This window comes from Sceloporus undulatus, chromosome 1 (assembly GCF_019175285.1).
Source record: "Sceloporus undulatus isolate JIND9_A2432 ecotype Alabama chromosome 1, SceUnd_v1.1, whole genome shotgun sequence".
Taxonomy (NCBI): Eukaryota; Metazoa; Chordata; class Lepidosauria; order Squamata; family Phrynosomatidae; genus Sceloporus; species Sceloporus undulatus.
Genome location: NC_056522.1, coordinates 109,531,955 through 109,552,433, shown reverse-complemented (window position 1 = coordinate 109,552,433; position 20,479 = coordinate 109,531,955). Strand labels below are relative to the sequence as shown.

Below are 20,479 nucleotides of genomic sequence, written 5' to 3'. Positions count from 1 at the left end.
CAATCTTTTCAGCCTCTGAGAGAGAGAGAAGGCCGCCCAGTATTCCATCAAGGGCTAGGGGCCGGGCAGAAGGACGGAGGCGTCCTTCCCTCCCTACTGTCCATCTTTCAGCGCCTCTGAAGGAGAGAGAGAAGGCTGGCCCAGTATCCATCAGAGGGCGCAAGCCTGAAGAGAGGAGGCTCCTCCCTCCCTAACTGTCATCCTTCATGAACTGGCAGCTTTCAGCCTCTGAGAGAGAGAGAAGGCTGGCCCAGTTCCATCAAGGGACGAGCCGAGAGAAGGAGGCTCCGTCCCTCCCTAACTGTCATCTTTCAGCCTCTGAGGGAGAGAGAAGGCTGGCCCAGTACCAATACAGGGGCTGGCCTGAAGAAGGAGGCTCCTCCCTCCCTAACTGTCCATCTTTCATTCAGCCGCTCTGAAGAGAGAGAGAAGGCATGGCCCGATTCCATCAAGGGACGGGCCTGAAGAAGGAGCTCCTCCCTCCCTAACGCATCATTCATTTCAGCCTCTGAGGAGAGAGAAAGGCTGGCCAGTTCCTCTCAGGGGCGGGCCCTGAAGAAGCAGGCTCCTCCCCTCCTAACTGTCATCTTTATCAGCCTCTGAGAGAGAGAAAGGCTGGCCATATCCATCAGGGGCTGGCCTGAAGAAGGAGGCCTCCCTCCTAACTGTCATTTCAGCCTCTGAGGGAGAGAAAGGCTGCCCAGTTCCATCAGGGGCTGGCCTGAAGAAGGAGGGCCTCCTCCCTCACCTAACTGGGTGCAGTCTTTCAGCCTCCTGAGAGAAGAGAAGGCGTGGCGCCCAGTTCCATCAGGGCTGGCTGAAGAGGAGGCTCCTTCCCTCCCTAACTGTCATCTTTCAGGCCTCTGAGAGAGAGAGAAGGCTGGCCCAGTTCCATCATGGGACTTGCGAAGAAGGAGGCTCCCCCCCTCCTAACTGCATATTGCCTCTGAGGGAGAGAGAAGGCGGCCCAGTACCATCAAGGGGCTAGCTGAAGAAGAAGAGCCCTCCTCCGGTCCATCTGCCGTTGGTCCATGCTCAGAGGGAGAGAAGAATGCTGGACCTTGATTACCTCCCTCCCTCGCCATTCCCGTCTCCTTCTTGTGTCGTGGTCTTGTTAGATTGTAAGCCTGTGGGCAGGGGAACTGTCGGTGTATCCCCTCTTTGTAAAACCGCATCGGAGTCCAGTGATTGGGCGGTAAATATAAATAAAACCTATATTATTATTATTATTATTATTATATTAGTTTTTATAATACTTGATAGGTGGATTTCAATTGAGATACAGACACTTCCTCTGCACTCTCTTCTTCTATACTTTGGGAATAAGTGCTCTATGAATTCATCCTCTTCATACTAATTGTGGGTGGTGCTTTGGGGGGAACAGAAGGAAACTACAGTGGCACTTGAGACCCACTAGAGCAATTCATTTGTGGGTAGGTGCCTTCATGTATCTAACTTCTGTGTTCCCACAGAAAACAGAAGGCAAACATAATATTCCTATTGCTGTCAAGATAGATAACTTGAAGCAAGTTTACTAGAAATTAAAAAAAACACCATCTTTTCAGATGTTAGTGATGAACCAAGATTGCTTTATGTTTGGGATACAAAACATGCTAGAACTAGAAGAAGGTGCAACCATTTGGATTGGAACACCCCTTGGTTGCTAAAATCTATCGCTAACAGAAAAGCCCATTACAATGTAAAGCAGCAGACTGATTACTGCAGAGGAAGTTGTATGTTTGACGACTAATGATGCGCGCGCGTGCGCGCGCGCGGACACCACACACACACACACTCTTTTTCAGCACTGAGTAAGAAGGCCAGTACAGCCATTCAAGCGTTTTATTATAAGGATAAAGGAGTTTCATGAACAAGTTTAGGCCTCCCTAAGCTTCCATGCAGGGCAGCTGAGAAGCTAATGTTAGTGACGGACAATCAATGTGTCATCAATACTGAGTTCCTTGGACAAAAGGCAGATGCAACACCTACACGACTGAATGAACTCAAGCTTCTTCCCTCAAAAACAAGCTAGTCATGAAATGGACATATTAGCAAACAGTTAGGGAGGGAGGAGCCTCCTTCTTCAGGCTAGCCCCTGATGGAACTGGGCCAGCCTTCTCTCTCTCTCAGAGGCTGAAAGATGACAGTTAGGGAGGGAGGAGCCTCCTTCTTCAGGCTAGCCCTTGATGGAACTGGGCCAGCCTTCTCTCTCCCTCAGAGGCCGAAAGATGACAGTTAGGGAGGGAGGAGCCTCTTTCTTCAGGCCAGCCCCTGATGGAACTGGGCCAGCCTTCTCTCTCCCTCAGAGGCATATAGACCTGACCATATTGTTTCTTTTTAAAAAAATCTGTGTCCTGAGACAAATAATAGGAGGAATGCAGGCATACCTCAATTTAAAAAGCCTCTGATAAAGAAATTCCTTTTTCAAAGTCTTTGTATTGTCACCCAGCCCTCTTGCATTTTCTTCCATGCCCCCTGTCTAGCTAGAAGCTTTTTAAGCTGCATTGGGAGAATGGTCAATAAAGGCAAAAGTAGCACAGGCTTTTGGTGCTGGGTTTCAACAATGTGTCTGCAGTAAGCAATTTACTAAACCTTGAACTGGGAAAAAGTGGGATTGTACTTTAGGAGCAGATCCTACTGTAGTTATGTGTGCCTAACTACAAAGACAAGGTAAACACAGCTGCCTCCAGAAACCTTAGTGAGCATGTATGAACAGTAAAACAGAAAATGGAAAGCAGTTAAGTCTGGCTCTGCAACAGGAGGTGAAAAAAGGATAGATCTACAAGTTTGGCTACTAAACTGGAAATCATAAGAAAAGTGGATGTGTTTTGAAAGAAGTCTAAGTCATTTCTAGAAGGTTCAAAATATCTTTGTTTAATTAATGCAAGGTTTCCCTGGACCATGGTTTAATTTCACATATGCATGTTGTTTTGAATAAAGATTTGCATGATGGGCAGCATCTCCATCTGCTGAGCAAATAAGTTCTTACCGTAGAAAGGGTAGTCCTTCTTCTTACCATAGAATAGATGGGCAGATACTGCCAGTAATTTGATTCTGCATTTCCATTTTATAGCTCCATACCTGTGTTACTGAAGCCTTATTTTGAATAAAGGTTCAGCCCTGGGATCAGTCCTCAGTATTAGTGCTCACCTCTGGGTCATGTACGGAGTGAGCATGAATGTATATTGCTAGTAGGTAACTCTAAAAGCCTAGTCTAATTACTGTATTTTTAAAAATGAGTTTTTAGTCTTTAGAGAAAGTGAGAGAGGTACTAGGAATCTTACATTTCCCTTTGCTTGTTTTAACCCCCTGCAGAAATCAAGTACCCAGTGCTAAATCCTGTTCTCTAGCAATACAGCTCTCATGTGTCCTGCTTGCTGCAGATCAGCATCCCTTGTGGTACCAACTTCACTGCCACAAGAACTCTTTGATGTTGTTTACTCATAAAAGTCTTACACTACTGCAATGGCTTTAATCGTGTGTATGTTAGTACATACCTCACTGGGCCAGCCAAAATATACCTAACCATTAAGTCACCTTAACTGGGAGTCCCAAGCTGTAGCCTATTTTGTTTCTCACCCTGCTGGTTGCAGAATGTTCACTAGCCAGGTTTGAGGATTGAAGGCTGCAGGTGCCAAGACTTAACTTGGGCTCAAAGATAGTTAGTTGATTGTGTGTATTGCACTGCCATAAAAGGTGCAAGACTAAGAGTAAAACTCTTTCGCACAATACAGCAGAGCAGAGCAGTATCTGTCTTCCTTAGAATGACTGTATCAGTAAGTTCAGTAGCTGTGAGTCTATCTTGATTCTAGAAATAAAAACAGAAGGGGCATAATAGTAGAATCCACTGTTTATAACTAGGATTTACTGTGTGAATCAGGCAGCCCTCAGCTGTTTTTATTATTATTATTATTATTATTATTTTAAAAAAACACAGCAAAATGGGATTTCTTCACGCCTTGATTTCAAGGCATGAAAATGGCACTCTCCTTGAACTTTCTCTGCTTGATGAAAGAAATGGAGATGAAGCAGTCTTAGGTAAGATGGCTTCTTTGTTACCTATAAAAAACACAACCTGGAACATTATTTTTAAATATGTGTTAACATTAATTTTTATTTTTAAAAATACTAATTAAACATGAACAAAAATGGGCAAGTCCTCAGTGAACAAAACAGTTTTTTGATGTAGTATCTTTATTACATGCACTGCCTACGTTAATGTTGAAATCTGAAAAGAGGTCAGTATGCTGTCATTATCCCATCCTGGGAAAGCGGTATTTCCTTTCTAGACTTTAGTGTAATTTTAGCAATAAAACATTTGTTAGAGGGCTCACAACCCATATTGGAGACCCTTATTAACAGGGGAATCTAAAAAGCAGATACAACAGGTACTAGGTTGATATATTACTGTACTGTACTACAGCTTGTAATAGAGCTGAGATTGCAGATGCTCTATAGCAAAGTAATTCCATGATGTAGCCTAGTGACTCAAAGAATGTTCATTGCTCACTCCGTTGGAATTCCAGTCACCCGCTAGAGAGGATTTAGAGAGGTGGCTTACCAAGAGGTTACAGGGACAGCATGACGAGTCTATATTTGAATAATGTCTGACTAGCCATCCTTCTATTGAACTGTGTAATGCTAATGTGGAAATGTCTCAGCCTAGAGTCTATTCAGCTACTCTACTTATAGAACAAGCAGTAGTCCTGCTGTTTCTTAGCTATGTTCTTGCCATGGACATTGGAAGAGAAGTGAGATTTAATATGGCAGAACGAAATGGGTTTGATTAAATTCTGCTGTTTCCATTTTTCTGTTTTGTTCTTTTGTAGTGGCAGAAGTATCATTGTTGGCTTGATGCTTGTGAAAAATATGGACGTAAAAGAAAACAATGCATTCAATTTAGACTTAAGAGGCAGGGACATAACCATGACTTGTCAGTGAGAAGATACTCCTTGCTTTTCTAGAGCCTGAAGAAGTAGCAGCTGCCCTTGACTTTTTTGGAATCCAGCAAAACATATTGTTGCTTTCAGAGTGTCCTCTGGTGAAACAAGGGTGAAACAGTAACATACTTGCTGTCTTGGGATAATAATAATAATAATAATAATAAAACTTTATTTATATACCGCCCTTCTAAAAACCAGGGCGGTGAACAACAATTCCGAACAATATAGCAACAGGTCATACAAAATATTAAAAACAGATTAATAAAAATAATAAAATGTCCATGCCGGCAAGACAGTGCTGACAAGGGGAGGGGGGGAGAGTAGCTGGTCAGGGGTAAGCTTGTTCAAATAAGTGGGTCTTTAGCCCCTTCCTAAATTGGGCTAGGGAGGTGGCTGAGCGGAGCTCGAAGGGCAGCGCGTTCCAGAGGTTGGGGGCTGAGATGGAGAAAGCCCTCCTGGTGGTAGAACTATATTTCGCCTCTGGAACGGTTAACAATAGCTGCCCTGCTGATCTGAGTGTACGGGGCGGATTGTACGGAGAGAGGTGGTCCTCCAGATATCCTGGGCCCAAGCCATTTAGGGCTTTATAGGTGATAACCAACACCTTGTATTGCGCCCGGAAGCGAATAGGCAGCCAATGTAAGTCTTTAAGGACTGGTGTTATATGACTGGCCCTGGCAGTGCCAGTAACCAGACGGGCTGCCATATTCTGCACAAGTTGCAGCTTCCGGGTATGGTACAAGGGTTGCCCCATGTAGAGCGCGTTGCAGAAATCCAAACGAGAGGTTACCAGGGCGTGTACAACCGTTTCAAGGTCTCCCCGGTCGAGGTAGGGACGCAGCTGGCGTATCAGCCGGAGCTGATAACAGGTGCTCCTGACCGTCGCATCCACCTGAGATGTAAGGTGGAGCGACGAGTCCAGGAGCACCCCCAGGCTGCATACAGAGTCCTTCACGGAAAGCGTGATTCCGTTCAGGACTGGTGGAACCACCGCCAACCCCGGACCGGGGGAACCTATCACCAGTACTTCCGTCTTCTCTGGATTCAGGCTGAGTCTGTTGTCCCTCATCCAGCCCATTACCGACTCCAGACAGGCCACGAGAGGAGAGACGCCAATCCCGGTCACTGCATCAGTCGGAGACATAGAGAAGACTATTTGGGTGTCATCAGCGTAATGATAACACCGCGCCCCATGTCTCCGGATGATCTCTCCCAGCGGTTTCATGTAAATGTTAAAAAGCATGGGAGACAGAATGGCTCCTTGAGGGACCCCAGATGTAAGGTCCCTCTCATCGGAGCACACGTCTCCCAGCTGCACCATCTGGGACCTCCCGGAGAGGTAGGACCGGAACCACTGGAGCGCAGTGCCCCCGATTCCCACCTCCGCCAGGCGTCCCAGAAGGATACCATGGTCTATGGTATCGAAAGCCGCTGAGATGTCCAAGAGCACTAACAGGGACACGCTTCCCCTGTCCATGCCCAGATGGAGATCATCGACCAAGGCGACCATAGCAGTCTCAACCCCGTAACCCGCCCGAAAGCCGGTTTGAAATGGGTCTAGATATTCCGTTTCATCCAAGATCGATTGAAGTTGGATTGCAACCGCCCGCTCGATCACCTTCCCCAGAAATGGCAATAGCGAAATAGGCCGATAATTGTTGTGCAACAGGGGGTCGAGGGAGGGCTTTTTTAATAGAGGTTTAACTACGGCCAATTTCAAATTTGTTGGAAATTGCCCATCCCTCAATGAGGTGTTAATAATCCGCTGTAACAGCAAAGTTACAGCTGGGCCCCCCTGTGCCGCTAGCCATGAGGGACAGGGATCGAGAGGGCATGTTGTCTTCCAACACTTCCAAGGATCTTGTCCACATCCTCGGTACTGACAGACTAACCAAGTTCACGGATGCCCTGGATACCTCTACTCTAGGATCTGCTCTAAGGCTGGCCTCAAGACCTTCGCTTATCCGAGAGATTTTATCCGCGAAGAAGTTGTTAAATTGGTCGCAGCAGGCCTTAGAAGGTTCAAGGATCTGGTTCGGGGCAGGAGGGAGCTGAGTTAGCTCCCTCACTACCCTGAACAACTCTGATGTGAGCGTTGTTCTTGCACTTAAAGACCTTGGATAGATTTACAGGCTACAGACAAAGCCATTACTTTAGGATAGGGAAGGTTTCTTAGTGACCACAAATTTTGGCTACTGAGAACAGCCAAATGTCTTGTTCCATGAACATGACATCTGGCTTCACTTCTTGTTGGTTGATCATTATTCAACCAATGTCATGAAGGAAGGAAATGGACCACCTTGTGTAATATACCCTTGTGGTCTCCGTTAGAGAAGTATTGTCTTTCCTCCATCTCCTTATTTACAAGCAAGTGTGCAGATACTCCAGTCTCATGTTTTTTTTAAAGTTACAGGAGGAATTGTATGTTTTTTCTTCACCTTTCTTGGATATCCTTAAATGTCTGCTAAGGGGTATGAAATGGTAAAGTGGGGAAGTAAAAGTATTTAAAATGTTATATGCCCTGCTCTGGTGGTAGAATTCAAAGATGCAGCCATGTTAGTCTGTAGAATCAGTACTTAGAGAGATCTTGTAGCATCTTTGAGACTGACATAAGCTTTTGTGGACTTCATTCTACTTCCTCAGATGCATTTGGTGGAGTGGAAGCCAGGCACAGACATATATATACCATTGGTATGTGAGGATGTAAATTCAAATTACAAATCCTTTGTGTATGGGGTTGAGGTTGCAGGTCCACTTTTAACAATGGTAGATGGTCCTTAGTGCAAAAAGGCATAAGAAACTGGTCTTTGTGCCTGGAGATGAACTGACAGATCCAGTTTTGAAATTGGACTAGCCTGTGGTGAGGGAAATAATGAGGGAGGACCGGGTTTAAAGGGTTGTTGATGTTTAATGTGCCCTGGAGGGTGAAGAGCCATTGAGGCTTGGTTAGGCTGCTGTGAGGGGCAGTTAGAAAGGGTTTAGGTACGCAAGAAAGGGACAAAGAGTGTGTCCTTAATTAAATAGTGGTAGTGTCCTGCAGGAGACATAGGCAGGTTACAGACCGCCCGTTTCGGGCGGTCTGCACCCGCCCCTTTCCCTGGTGTATCGGGGCCTCAGTGGCTAGACCGGGAGCCACTGAGGCCCTGATCCGCCGCTTTCCAGGCTGCGGGGAAGCGGCAAAAGGCCGCTTCCCTGCAGCCTGGAAAGGAGTGTCCTTGGGGCTTCAAGCCCCAAGGACACCCTGCGGCAGCGGGGAGGAGGAGAACTCCTTTGCGCCGCTGGGCGGAGCCGTGTGAAGGCTGCGCCCAGTGGCGCAAACCAGGAAGGAGCTCCGAAACGGAGCTCCTTCCTGCTCCGCGCTAAGGGCGCACTAAGCGCCCTGATGCAGAGCGACGACGTCACGTCCGCGCCACCCCATATAGAGGCGGCGCAGTCATCATGACGGCGGCCGTGTGGAACGGCCGCTGCCATTTTGTGCACACAGAGCGCGCACTAGGGTTAGGGGGGTGCGGAAGCACCGCCCCTTCCTAACCCTAGTACGCGCTCCGCGCGTACTATATGGTCCATCTGTAACAGGCCATAGTGTTTGATGACTAGTGGAGTCACAGGTAACCAGAAGGGTTATAAGATGCAAAAGTTTAATAAAGGTGCTGTGAGAACCTACTCTGTAAGGGAACATATATAAAGCTATAAAGAAACAATTACAAAGACAAGTTAAAGAAACTGTTGAACTGTGTAACTAATAAAGTATTTATACACTTTATCTATTGTGAACACCATTTACTACAAGAGATACTGCATTCAGCCTGCTTTCTAAATAAGTTTATTAATATGTTTCAACAAGCAGCTGTCTGAAGTGATTTCAGAAACATATTAAAATGCTACCAATATTGAGAAGTCTTTTAGGTTTGGGACACATTAGATAATGGGTATGTGGCTGTCAAAGTTGGTGTCAAGCTGAGGAAAAATGTGAAATCCAGAGTGCTGGTATCTAAAGAGTTATAGTGCAGGAGACACTTAAGAGTCCCGGGTTCAAGTCTCACAGTGAAAAATTGGTGGGATAGTGGCCATCATCTTCACAAAATTGGTGGCAGCGGTGGGATCAAAAAGACTTATTGATTTGCCATCCAAGAAAAGAATCTGGGTGGCTGAGTGTCACCTTCACATAACTGTTGAATCATTTGTACTTGTATTGCAGGAAGATTTTATTATCCTTACCTCAAAACACTGATGTTACAGATCTCTGTAATGGTGGCTAAGTTGCTTTGACTCCTGTTACATTAAATGGAAATCTGATTTATACTCACAAGGCTGATACTTGGGTTGCACTTGCACTGCAGAAATGATCCAGTTTGATACCATTTTAACTGTCATGGCTCCATATTGTGGAATTCTGGGAACTGTAGTTTTGTGAGACATCTAGCCTACTCTGTCAGAGAGCTCTGATGCCACAACTATAGTTTCCAGAATTCCACAGAATTGAGACATGACAGTTAAAGTGGTGTACATTATAATTGTGATCTAAAACAATACTGGTCTGATGGTATTAAAATAGCTTGTATAGCTAAAAAAATGTTCCTTGTTTTCTGCTCCATGCAGAATATAAACCACCTATGGGAAATCACCTTATATATAAATCTCATCTTGAAGAAACGTGAAAAAAATTAATAAATAATTATAATAGGCAAGATTTCTTTTGCTTCAAGCACCTATCATGTTTTATTATGTGCCCAAAGTTCATGATAGACTATAAAATGGAAAATATGAGACTTACTCTGTTGTGTATACAATTTGTAATTTGAACAATCATCTCTGTCCCTATATGCCTGCCACTGAAAGCTGGTCCTATGCTGCTGTACCACAAAATTCTAAACTGATCTATCAATTTTTAGTTTATAAAACATGTGCCAATAATGTGGTGGTTTCCTGAGTAGCACTTCATAAGCTGTTTACATTTGTTAACACTTCAGGCTCATTTTCAAAACCTAGATCATAATTTTAATTTGATAAATATAAACATTGGATGAAAGAACCTTAGGTCTGGTGTCCTATAATGGCTGGAGTATCAGACTGTCATGCAGGAAACAGGTTGATGTTGAAATTACCCAGCCTTAATTCCCGTGTAGATTTTCAGTGTTCTACAGTAATTTGAAAAGCATGAGAGAGCTTCTAAATAGTTGTGGTACTAAAATACATTAAATGCTCATGCATTAGTCAAAATAAGATCAGGAAAACATTATTTTATTTTGTAATGTGTTATATTACAGTCCATTGTAACTTTTTTTATCTAATTGCTTTTAAAGGCATACATAGTTTCAGATAAGTCATGATAAAGTTGATGATTATCAGCTTTATCAGCTGGACAATTCATCTATATCACTGAATACTAAAGTTAGGATGGTTCCTGCCGTCATATTTCCAATTTCTATGTATGTCTCTGAAAGCTGGACAGTGAAGAAAGATGTTAGGAAGAGAATCAATTAACTTTAAATGTGCTGCTGGAGAAGAGTTCTACAAATACTGTGGACTGCTAAAAAGACAAACACATGGGTACTAGAGCAAAGGCCTGAACTTTCTTTAGAAGCCAAGATGACCAAACTGAGGCAGTCATAATTTGTTGATATCATGAGAAGATATGATTCACTAAAAAGATAACGGCCCTCTCCAGACGGGCCTTGTAGCACGTAACAGACACCCCACAACCCTAGCATGTATTCCGTACGTAAAAATGGCAGCACCCTGTATACATTGGCACCGCCATTTTGACGTGACGGCTGCACCACATCCAAACAGCGCAGGCGTGACATCCTCGTGCCATGTCAGGCTGCTTGTGGCAGCCTAGCTGCGCAGGAAGGAGCTCTGAAACGAAGCTCCTTCCCGGAGGGCGCCTCGTTCTTGCGACAACTAGATTGCCGCGGGAACGGCGCCAGGGGAAAAGGGGCTGAGCAGCCCCTTTCTCCCCTGGCTGCAGCTCCCAGAGTGTCTTGGGGCATGAAGCCACTTCTCCCTGGTCCCAAAAAGTGCCGTATCAGGGCCTTTGGGCTTCCGCTGTGACTGCCCTGGCCCCAATACATGGCGCAAAAGGGCAGCTGCAGGCCACCCACGGTCTGTATCCTGCCAACATCTGTTAAGACAGAGGGCAGTAGGAAAAGAGGAAATACAACATTCCGCACTCAGTCAACAAAGCCACAGCCCTTAGCAGGCTGTTGAGGATAGGGAAACTTGGAAGTCTCTCATAGGGTTGTCATAATTCAAAGTCAACTTGAAGGCAGCAGCTAACAATGATTCATGTATTTTAAATTGAATCTAGGATAAGAGAAAGAAACTGTCTCTTCTACTGTTTATGTCTTTGCATTTGATAAAAATAGTCATGATGGTACTGAATTTTAGTTTACTTAAAAGTTCATGCTTACTCCTCTCTCTAACAGGTTTGAGTGGGATAAACTTCTGGAGAATGTGCATTGTTTGATCATAAGTGTGACAAAAACTGACAAGCAGGAAGCTTATGTACTCAGGTAATCTTAATACATTTTTTTAAAATAACAGAATTAAAGCATAGTTTTATAGAAACAGTCACAGAGCTCACTCTCATTTGCCACTTCAGTGTAGACTGAGATGCAGTTTAGACTTCTGCCCACTGTCTGTTCACCATTTAGTTCTCTTGCCCTAATTCCCTGGTATGAATTTAATTTATTTTCATGTTTTAATTAAAGTTTTACTTACAGTTCCTTATTTGAATATTTGGAGGAAGAGGCACAGAAATCCTTTTTTCCTGGACCTTCACATCAGTTAATACTTTAAATCTATGTATAGTATCCATTTATTTCACTAATTTTTTGAAACAGTGCCCTTTTTAGAAACAGAAAATTATCCAGTATCTTATTTTAACATTTGTAGGCTATGTACAGGGATTATTTTCAGATATAAGGGCATGTGATACTGTACCTAAGTGATTCTGAAGAGCCAAATTTTAAAAAAAATGTTTCTATTTGCACATGGCATAATGCACTGTGACTATGGTCAGGATAAAATGCTTTTATATTGCTGACAGAACTGCCTCTTTCAGTTAAACATCTCTCCTCTGCCACTTGCCATAAGTCTCCAAACCTGGCATGGAAGACAGGAAAGTCTCCCATGGTGGTTTTCAGGTGGTATGAGGTATGCAGGGAAAGACAGTCCCATTGAATTAGTAAATGCCTGCCTATGTGATGTTGGATTCAGGCTTTTGAAGATAGAACCTCAGTAAAATCTTTTGACTGTGTGAAAAGCATGTCAGAAGCTCACAATGTCTAAAAAGCAAAAAGAAAGAGAGAGACCCACTCTTGTCATATAGTTTACCAAAATTTCTCAAGTACAATATGTAATGCTATTTTTCCGATTTTGTTTTTCAGTGAGAGTAGCATGTTTGTCTCCAAGAGACGTTTCATTTTGAAGACATGTGGTACCACCCTCTTACTGCAGGCACTGGTTCCCCTGTTAGAGCTTGCTAGAGAGTACTGTGGGTTTGACTCAATTCAGGTAAGATGCCAAAAATCTTGCAAAGGTTATGATTAAGCTTTCGCTTTCAGCATCCTTACCCCTAGAATTGCAACAAACTATCACATATTGAAAGCATAGTGGTAGTATAGTGGGCCTTCAGTATCCACTGGGGTTTGGTTCCAGGACCCCTCATGGATACTCAAGTATCATTATTTACAATGGTGTAATAAAATATTGTCCCTTATAAAGCATGACAAAATCAAGGTTTGTTTTTGAGGGGGGGAATTGAGGGGGGATATTTTCAAGCCATGGATGATAGAATTCCTGGATGCAGAATCTGGATAAAGAAGGCTGACTACTTGTTTTTCTGTAAAACATATGGTACAAATGTACAGAAAAGTACAAACCAATGAATTATATAAAATACAGTTGCCCCTCCATTTTTGCTGACTTCAAATCCGCATTCCTCCCCCATTTGTGGGCAGCAAATGGAGGGGGATAAAATGGGGTGCATGTTTGTCAATGGGGCTTGAATACCAGCAATTTTCCATTTTCGCAGTGGGGGCAGAATGGATCTCCCACGAAAACAGAGCAGCTACTGTAAGACTTTTACAAAATGCAGAGTTCCACAATAAAATGAAAAGGCTGAACAGCAATGTGACTTATTCAAACATAAAGAATGTATATACTTGTCTATAAGTTGACTTCGTGTATAACTCAAGGTCAACTTTTAGGGCCAAAAGTGTGGATTTTTATGACCTGTGGATACGTTGAGGATTGGACTTAAGGGGGTAGTCTAACTGGGGAGAGGCTGCGGGGTGATTGTTCGCCCTTCCCAGCCTGTCCCCAGCTGGGCTTTCCCCTGCAGAGGAAGCTCAGTTGGGGAGAGACTCCAAGGCAATCGCTTGCCCTTGCAAGCCTGTCCCCAGCTGGGCTTTCCCCTGCAGAGGAAGCCCAGCTAGGGGGAGACTCCAGGGTGAGTGCTTGCTCTTCCAAGCCTGTCCCCAGCCGGACTTTCCCCAATGGAGGCAGCCTGGCTGGGGAGAGGCTGTGGGGCAATTGGTCACCTCTCCCAGCGTCTCCCCAGCTGGGCTGTCGCTTGCGGAGGAAGTCCAGCTGTGGAGAGGCTTGGTAGAAGGACCTATTGCCCCATGGATAAGTCTAGCCAGGATTTTGGAGGTCATTTTGGGGCAAAAATTTAACAACTTATAGTGGAGTATATATGGTATATTACAGAGATTGTATCCAGTATATTTGCCGATCTAAGGAATAGTGCATGTTACGTTTGAGAACAAATACTTTACTCTTAATGCACTGCTAAAGTCTTGAAGAGAAGCTCACTTGTGAATTGAAGAAAATTGCTTACTTTATTTCAATTTTCTTTTATTCTGCAGAGCTTCTTTTATTCACGTAAGAATTTTATGAAGCCTTCCCATCAGGAGTACCCACACAGGAATTTCCAAGAAGAAGTAGAGTTTCTTAATGAAATATTTCCAAGTAAGTAAATGTACCTCACTCCCATAATGGGTCCAAGAGGTTTATGAACTAGTATATAGGCCATTGTAGCACCATTGCCATGATAAAAATGCAACTTTATTTGATCCAAAAGTACTACTGAAAGTTTGTATTTGTATTGATGGAAGATACCAAGAATGATAGTAATAAATTAGAATTTGCTTTTCAAATAATTACTGTAATACAGCTTTTCAAATACTTCTGTCCCCCCAAAAAATCCTGTACACTCAGGCAGCAGGGATTCACATGAACATTGTAGTAAAGGTCACGTTTGCAAAAGCCAGATAACATTATATTAGTAGCTTTTATTGCTATAGAACTGCTATTGTGTCCAGTGCCTGTTATTAGATAGGATGATAATTATTTATTATTATTATTATTATTATTTACGTTATTTATAAGCCGCCCTTCAGCCCTAATGGCTCTCAGAGTGGCTTACAATTATTATTTTTAATAAGATGGTTCCCTGCCCTCAGGCTTACAATCTAAAAGACACAACACAAAAGGAGAAGAGAATGGTGGTGGGGAAGGGGATGAAGTCCAGTGGTTCTTCTCTCCCTCTGATGCCTGGACCAAGGCAGATGGACTAGAGGGAGGGTTCTTCTTCAGGCTAGCCCTGGTGGAGCTGGGCCTGCCTCCCAGGCCAAAGGATGACAGTTATGGAGGGAGGAGCTTCTATCTTCAGGCTAGCCCTGGTGGAGCTGGGCCAGCCTATTCACTCCCTCCCAGGCCGAAATATGACCGTTATGGAGGGAGGAGTCTCTGTCTTCAGGCTTGAAACAAAAGACAGTAGACATACTAATTTATTTATACCCCGCTCTTCAGTCAAAAGGCTATCAGAGCAGCTTGCAAATTGTTAATTTGACATTTCCTTGCCCTCAGGCTTACAATCTAAAAAAGACAAGACACAAAAAGGAGAAGGGAATGGCAGTAGGGAAGGGGGAAAGTCCAGCAGATCTTCTCTCCCTCTGATGCCTGGACCACAGCAGATGGACTGGAGGGAGGGCCCTTCCTCTTACTCTGATTAGGCTTGATGGAGCCGGCCTGCCCTCTCCCTCTGGATGGTGGATGGAGGGAGGGCCTTCTTTCTGGCAAGGCCTGATGGAGCTGGCTTGCCTTTCTCTCCCTCTGAATGGTGAATGGAAGGAAGGCCTTCTTCTTTCAGGCAAGGCCTGATGGAGCTAGATAGTAGTGGTGGAGTTTACTCAAAGCAATTCTAAATAGCAAATTTTAAACAAACAGTGCTACTGTAGCTAATTACTAGTCTCATTTGTCTTGCACAGATGGAGCAGCTTATTGCATGGGCCGTATGAATTCTGACTGCTGGTAGGTTTACTTTTAATTATTACTATTTATCTGTTGCTATTTGATGCAATTTACTAGCATATCTTTTCTGAAATGCGTTTTTTTTTAAAAACAGGTACTTGTACACTCTAGATTTTCCAGAGAGTCGGGTAATCAATCAGCCAGATCAAACATTGGAAATTCTGATGAGCGAGCTTGATCCAGTAGTTATGGACCAGTTCTACATGAAAGATGGTGTTACCGCAAATGATGTCACTCGTGTAAGTTTGAAATTTCAGCTGTTAAAGCTGAGCTAGGCTAATGTGTAGAGTTTGTATCCTGATCAGCCAATTACCTATGTGTTAAATAGCTATAATCTGAGAATCTGTTTGAATAAAGTTGTAAAGTTCCAGGAATCAAATCTTCAAAATTAAATTGGAATGTCTTCAGTGAAATTCATGGTTGAAGGTTCTTATCTTTCATTTCTGCTAAAACGAGGCATACTAAAGTTTATCAGGGTACTCTATAGCTGATTGGTTAATCAAGTAAATGTGTATTACCATCATAAGACCTGGGCTAGATTTAAGAATTGTTAGTCAACAACGGAAAATTCACTGCTATTTGGCCTTTTCCATAACCATATATCTCCTTATGCACATGGCTTGACCACTTGAAAAAATATTTTTGTAAAATGGATGCAAGAAATAATATTTTTCACGTCCTGTGAGTCAAGCCAGAAAGGTAAAATAGTGAGACTTCTAGTAACTTAGGTTAGGTGAAAAAATAACTGATTTATCAGATCTATATCTACCTAAAAGTAGCAAGCTAGTCCTTGAATGTTGTTTTTCACTTTTTAGATGAGTGGAATTCGTGACCTGATACCAGGTTCTGTCATTGATGCTACAATGTTCAATCCTTGTGGGTATTCAATGAATGGGATGAAAACAGATGTGAGTATCATGTTTTTGTTCCTTTGCCATCAACAGTCACATGTAAACTTTTACTATGTTGAAATGACTGACACAGTTCCTTTGTTTTTCCTAGGGAACTTATTGGACTATTCACATCACTCCAGAACCAGAATTCTCATACGTTAGTTTTGAAACAAACATAAGCCAGACATCTTACGATGACCTAGTTAGGAAGGTCATAGATATTTTTAAGCCAGGAAAATTTGTGACAACCCTCTTTGTTAATCAGGTAAGCAATTTGAATTTGTTCCCTTAACAGTGGAAAGCTCCCATAATTTAAAAGAGGGATGGGCAACACCTTCGCCCGCCAGTTTCTTCTGTAGAGAATCAGATGCCCTAAGCAGATGTTGATGAGTAGGGCACAGAGAGCTGCAGAGGGAAGGGGAATTGCCTTCCATTCCATTCTGCCAATAAAAACCATGTGGTCATTGAGAAGGAATTCTTGGATTTCACTTTAATAAACTTATTATAGCATAGGTTTTATGTCACAAATCTGCTTTATTAGATGCGTTTTTGAAAATAATATTTAACTGTAAATTCATTATACCTTCCATGGTGATGCCAAGAGCGTGGAAATATGTGCCAACTAGTTGCTAGTAATTTGTTCTTCACAGATTTTGCACCCTGACCCATTCCAAGAAAGGAGGGGGGTGGAGGAAATCTGGTTTTGGAAATTTCCAGATCTAACTTGGATTTTGGGTGAAATGGACTGTCTCTATCTCGGGAGAAAGTTCCTATTTTAAAACAATAGTATTTTCCTCTTTCCAATTCTACTGCTCTCCTGCTAAAATTGTACTATACAGTGCCAATCCTGTACACACGTACTCTAAAGCAAGGTCATTGTTTTCAGTGGTACTTATTACCAAATAAGTGTGTACAGAATACGGCTGGAGGAACTTGGAGAAGCATATGCCTTCAGTGCCTGCCCACATCAATTACTTTCTTCTCTCATTTACAAATTTTTTTATTTTATTTCATTTGTAAGACCCAAGGCAGCTTTCAGAAATAGTAAATTAATTTTTTTACAATAACATTTAAAAACAATTAAAATCACCTCACTGAAATAATTTTAAAAACAACCCAAAGTTTTAAAAGATAAATAAAACATCCCCAATAAAAAGTTCCCTCCCCCCATGTGCATATTGTGTGCCTTCAAGTCATTTCCAACTTATAGAGACCTCAAGGTGAACCTATCAGGGGTTTCTTGGCATGTTTTTCAGAGGATGTTTGCCAGTGCCATCCTCTGAAGCTGAGAGTGTGACTCACCCAAGATCACCCAGTGGGTTTTCGTGGACAAGTGGGGGTTTGAACCCTGCTCTCCAGAGTCATAGTCCAATAAATGCTCAAACTACTTCACCCCTATTTATAAATTAAATCCTGCTTAAACAGAAATGTTTTTGCTTTGCAAACCTTTGCTCTTTACTTATATAAAGAGGATGGGGGAAAACCCCACTTGATAGTGTAAGATCAGTAGTCTTGGGAAGCTAGTGGTGGAAGAGACCAACCCATTTTTCAGCATTCAGCTGGAACAACAACTCTGTTCATTGTTCTTGCTCTGACACTTACATCTCCACAGTGCCATTTACAAGGTAGCCATCATGGGTGACAATGTGACTTTCCTCTTTTATATGAGAAATACATGTTCACTTGAAATTGGGAGGAGGAGGTTGAACTGGCGTCTGATTAGTTGCTGTGCTATTGCTTCCCTTGGGTCTTGATCAGTTAAGTTGCTGCAACATAGTAACATAAGCTGCAGGTAGCAGTTGTTTCTTTCCAGCTCGAAGTACCTGTTAGCAGCTACAAGATTTATTTCCTTGAATGAAACGGTTTGTGGTTAGTTGTCAGTTGTGAGTAGCCCAATGGCAAAATTACACAGTTGATTGTAGACTGGCAAAGTACTTTTGAATCAGCCCAGTGGGCAAAGTCTTAGACAATTGGTGACATCATTGATAATCCTTTTCTGCATCCCATTTTTCTGAATCCTATTTTGAGAGAAGGACAGCATATAAATTGTGTGTGTATTCCCCTGGACACTAGTATGCAAAATAGTGAAGGTTTAATTTATTGCTGCATGATGGAAAGAATTATGAAGGTGTGTTATTCAGTGAGTCTAAAAATACAAACATATTAAGATTATGCAGAAGAAAATTATGCAGTTCACAGTGTAAATTGACACACAAAACAAGACTCTTAATGCTGATCTTGCCATTCCCATTGAACCCAAGTCTATCAAAACCTCATAGACATTCCAGCTCAAGAGTAGTTTTTGTGCCCCAAAATTTAATGAATATTTTTTCTCCCTTTCTTTTAGAGCTCAAAATGTCGCACAGTATTTTCTTCAGCACAGAAGATTGAAGGTTTTAAGCGTCTGGACCGCCAGATTGCTCAATTTAATGACTACAACTTCGTTTTTACCAGTTTTGCCAAGAATAAACAGCAAAGTTGATTAAGAAAAATGAAGAAAAAACGCAAAAAGATACCCAATAGAAGAGGTGGTGGTTGCTTTCTAGTTAATGATACAAGGGGCCATATTTTTCATATCCACCTCGTAGTTGCAAAAAGCCCTAGATGTAATCATAGTATAATTTTCAATTGTATGCATTATTATATCAAAAATTTAGATATATTGCATGAACGCTCTCTTCTGTGTTTAGGTATTCTATTTCACGTTTGCTGTGAAATTGAAAAGCATGTAGAAAAATTTTACTGTATGGGACTCTACAACATTTGTAAAAACAATTCAAATAGGATTACATGCAGTATAGTTTTTCTCCAAGTATCACCAAAAATTCCCCACAGACAAGGATTTCGTCCCCATTAACATTTCCCTTGGACCTACTTAGCTAAAACAAATGTTGCCTAACTTTTTCATGTGTGCTGTAACTTAAATTTTAAAGCAATTCTTGGATTTCGATTATTTCTAATTGACACTTATTCTTTAACTCAATGGCAAGTTCAATTTGCAGTTGAAACTGGTAGAACAAGACTACTTAACAGCATGGGGTACTTCAATTTTTAAAATGTGAGGCTAGTCATTTTTTCACTCTACATCTATTTACATTTCCAGAATTCACTGGAAAGACATTATGTTGAGGGTTAGTACATTAGCTTTTTCACTTCTGGGAACTTTTTTGCTCCTTTATCACAATTTATTTTTAATGTCTTCTAAACTTAGGCCAAAACCATTTCTGTTCAGTGTTGGGTTTTTGTTGTTGTTGTTGTTCAAAGGCAATCCATAGCAACTGTGGAAGCTCTTGAACTTTTTTTTTTTTAGTGCACTGACACAGTTGTGACAGTATGGACTAAACTGGTTCTAGGCCTTTCACAAATGTGACTCAAAAAACTACTGCACAAATTAGTTGCCATTTTTAAAAAAAACTGTGAAACATGTTGGCTCAAGTGCTACTTCATATTAATGCAAACACCACAGGCCCTTCCACACTGACATCATTGTGCATGTGATATTTAAGATGAATTAACAATATAGTAATTCCATCTGTGTCCCCTCCTAATTAATGTGTGGTTCCTTTTTACATGATGTGGAAGGCACTGAGTGATTTGGCTTGCAGCAAACCTAATATGAATAGTCTAGACACAGTAAAGTACACCACTGTATGTAGAACATTAATAACAGTTTATGCATGAAAATCACTTCATGGGTATTAAGATACATGCTTCTGAGAGACAGTATATTCAAGTATCATTTGAAATACTGTGGGATTTCAGCTGTTGAGACCAGCAAGTCTGTTACAAATTTGACACTCGCTATGTTTTGGTTCTCTGAATGTAACTATTTTGTTCCTTCTGTATTTATAAATGGAACACTTTTTTAGTGTTTCTAGGCTACTAAATTGCTTGGTTGGAAATCAAGCAGTTGGAACATCTTCACTTTTTTAATTTTTAAATAGATTTTTCTACCAAAATTATCAGTTTTGCTTCTAAGTAGCACCTAATGTTTTGAGGTGCTTTAAACTTTAAAGGACCAATTTTTCAAATGCGTTTTGTTCTTGAAGAGTGCCGAAGTGAATGGCACTGCTTGTTGGCTTGAGGTCTGCTAAACTGAAGATCCCTCTGAATAATATAAAATGCAGAGTCAGGTAGAAATAAGCCTTGAATAGAAAGAAAGCGGTTGAATGGGTATTTATAAACACAAGGGTGAACAAAGAGGGGGGGTGATGTTTGGTGTTTAAAATTACTATCTGTGGTGTTAGACATGGATCATTAAAATGTACAAAAATATACCTGTACCAGAAATTATAATGCTTCAATAAAAGTTTGCTTTGTAAA

At 42.0% G+C, this 20,479-nt stretch overlaps 1 protein-coding gene across 2 annotated transcripts in view; it reads left to right on the top strand.

Annotated features, from left to right (window-relative positions):
• AMD1 (adenosylmethionine decarboxylase 1) overlaps positions 1 to 20,479 on the top strand; it is a 27,825-nt gene extending 7,346 nt beyond the window's left edge. The window contains exons 1-9 of one of the 2 annotated variants that reach the window (XM_042446700.1): positions 3,928 to 4,038; positions 11,372 to 11,458; positions 12,335 to 12,461; positions 13,817 to 13,919; positions 15,221 to 15,263; positions 15,358 to 15,502; positions 16,079 to 16,171; positions 16,266 to 16,421; positions 18,504 to 20,479. In XM_042446700.1, coding sequence (XP_042302634.1) covers positions 12,345 to 12,461; positions 13,817 to 13,919; positions 15,221 to 15,263; positions 15,358 to 15,502; positions 16,079 to 16,171; positions 16,266 to 16,421; positions 18,504 to 18,638 — 792 coding nt within the window. In that variant the 5' untranslated portion in view covers positions 3,928 to 4,038; positions 11,372 to 11,458; positions 12,335 to 12,344 and the 3' untranslated portion in view covers positions 18,639 to 20,479. Of the gene's footprint in view, positions 1 to 3,927; positions 4,039 to 11,371; positions 11,459 to 12,334; positions 12,462 to 13,816; positions 13,920 to 15,220; positions 15,264 to 15,357; positions 15,503 to 16,078; positions 16,172 to 16,265; positions 16,422 to 18,503 lie in introns of those variants that run through there. The other variant, XM_042446698.1, reaches the window with a different exon arrangement.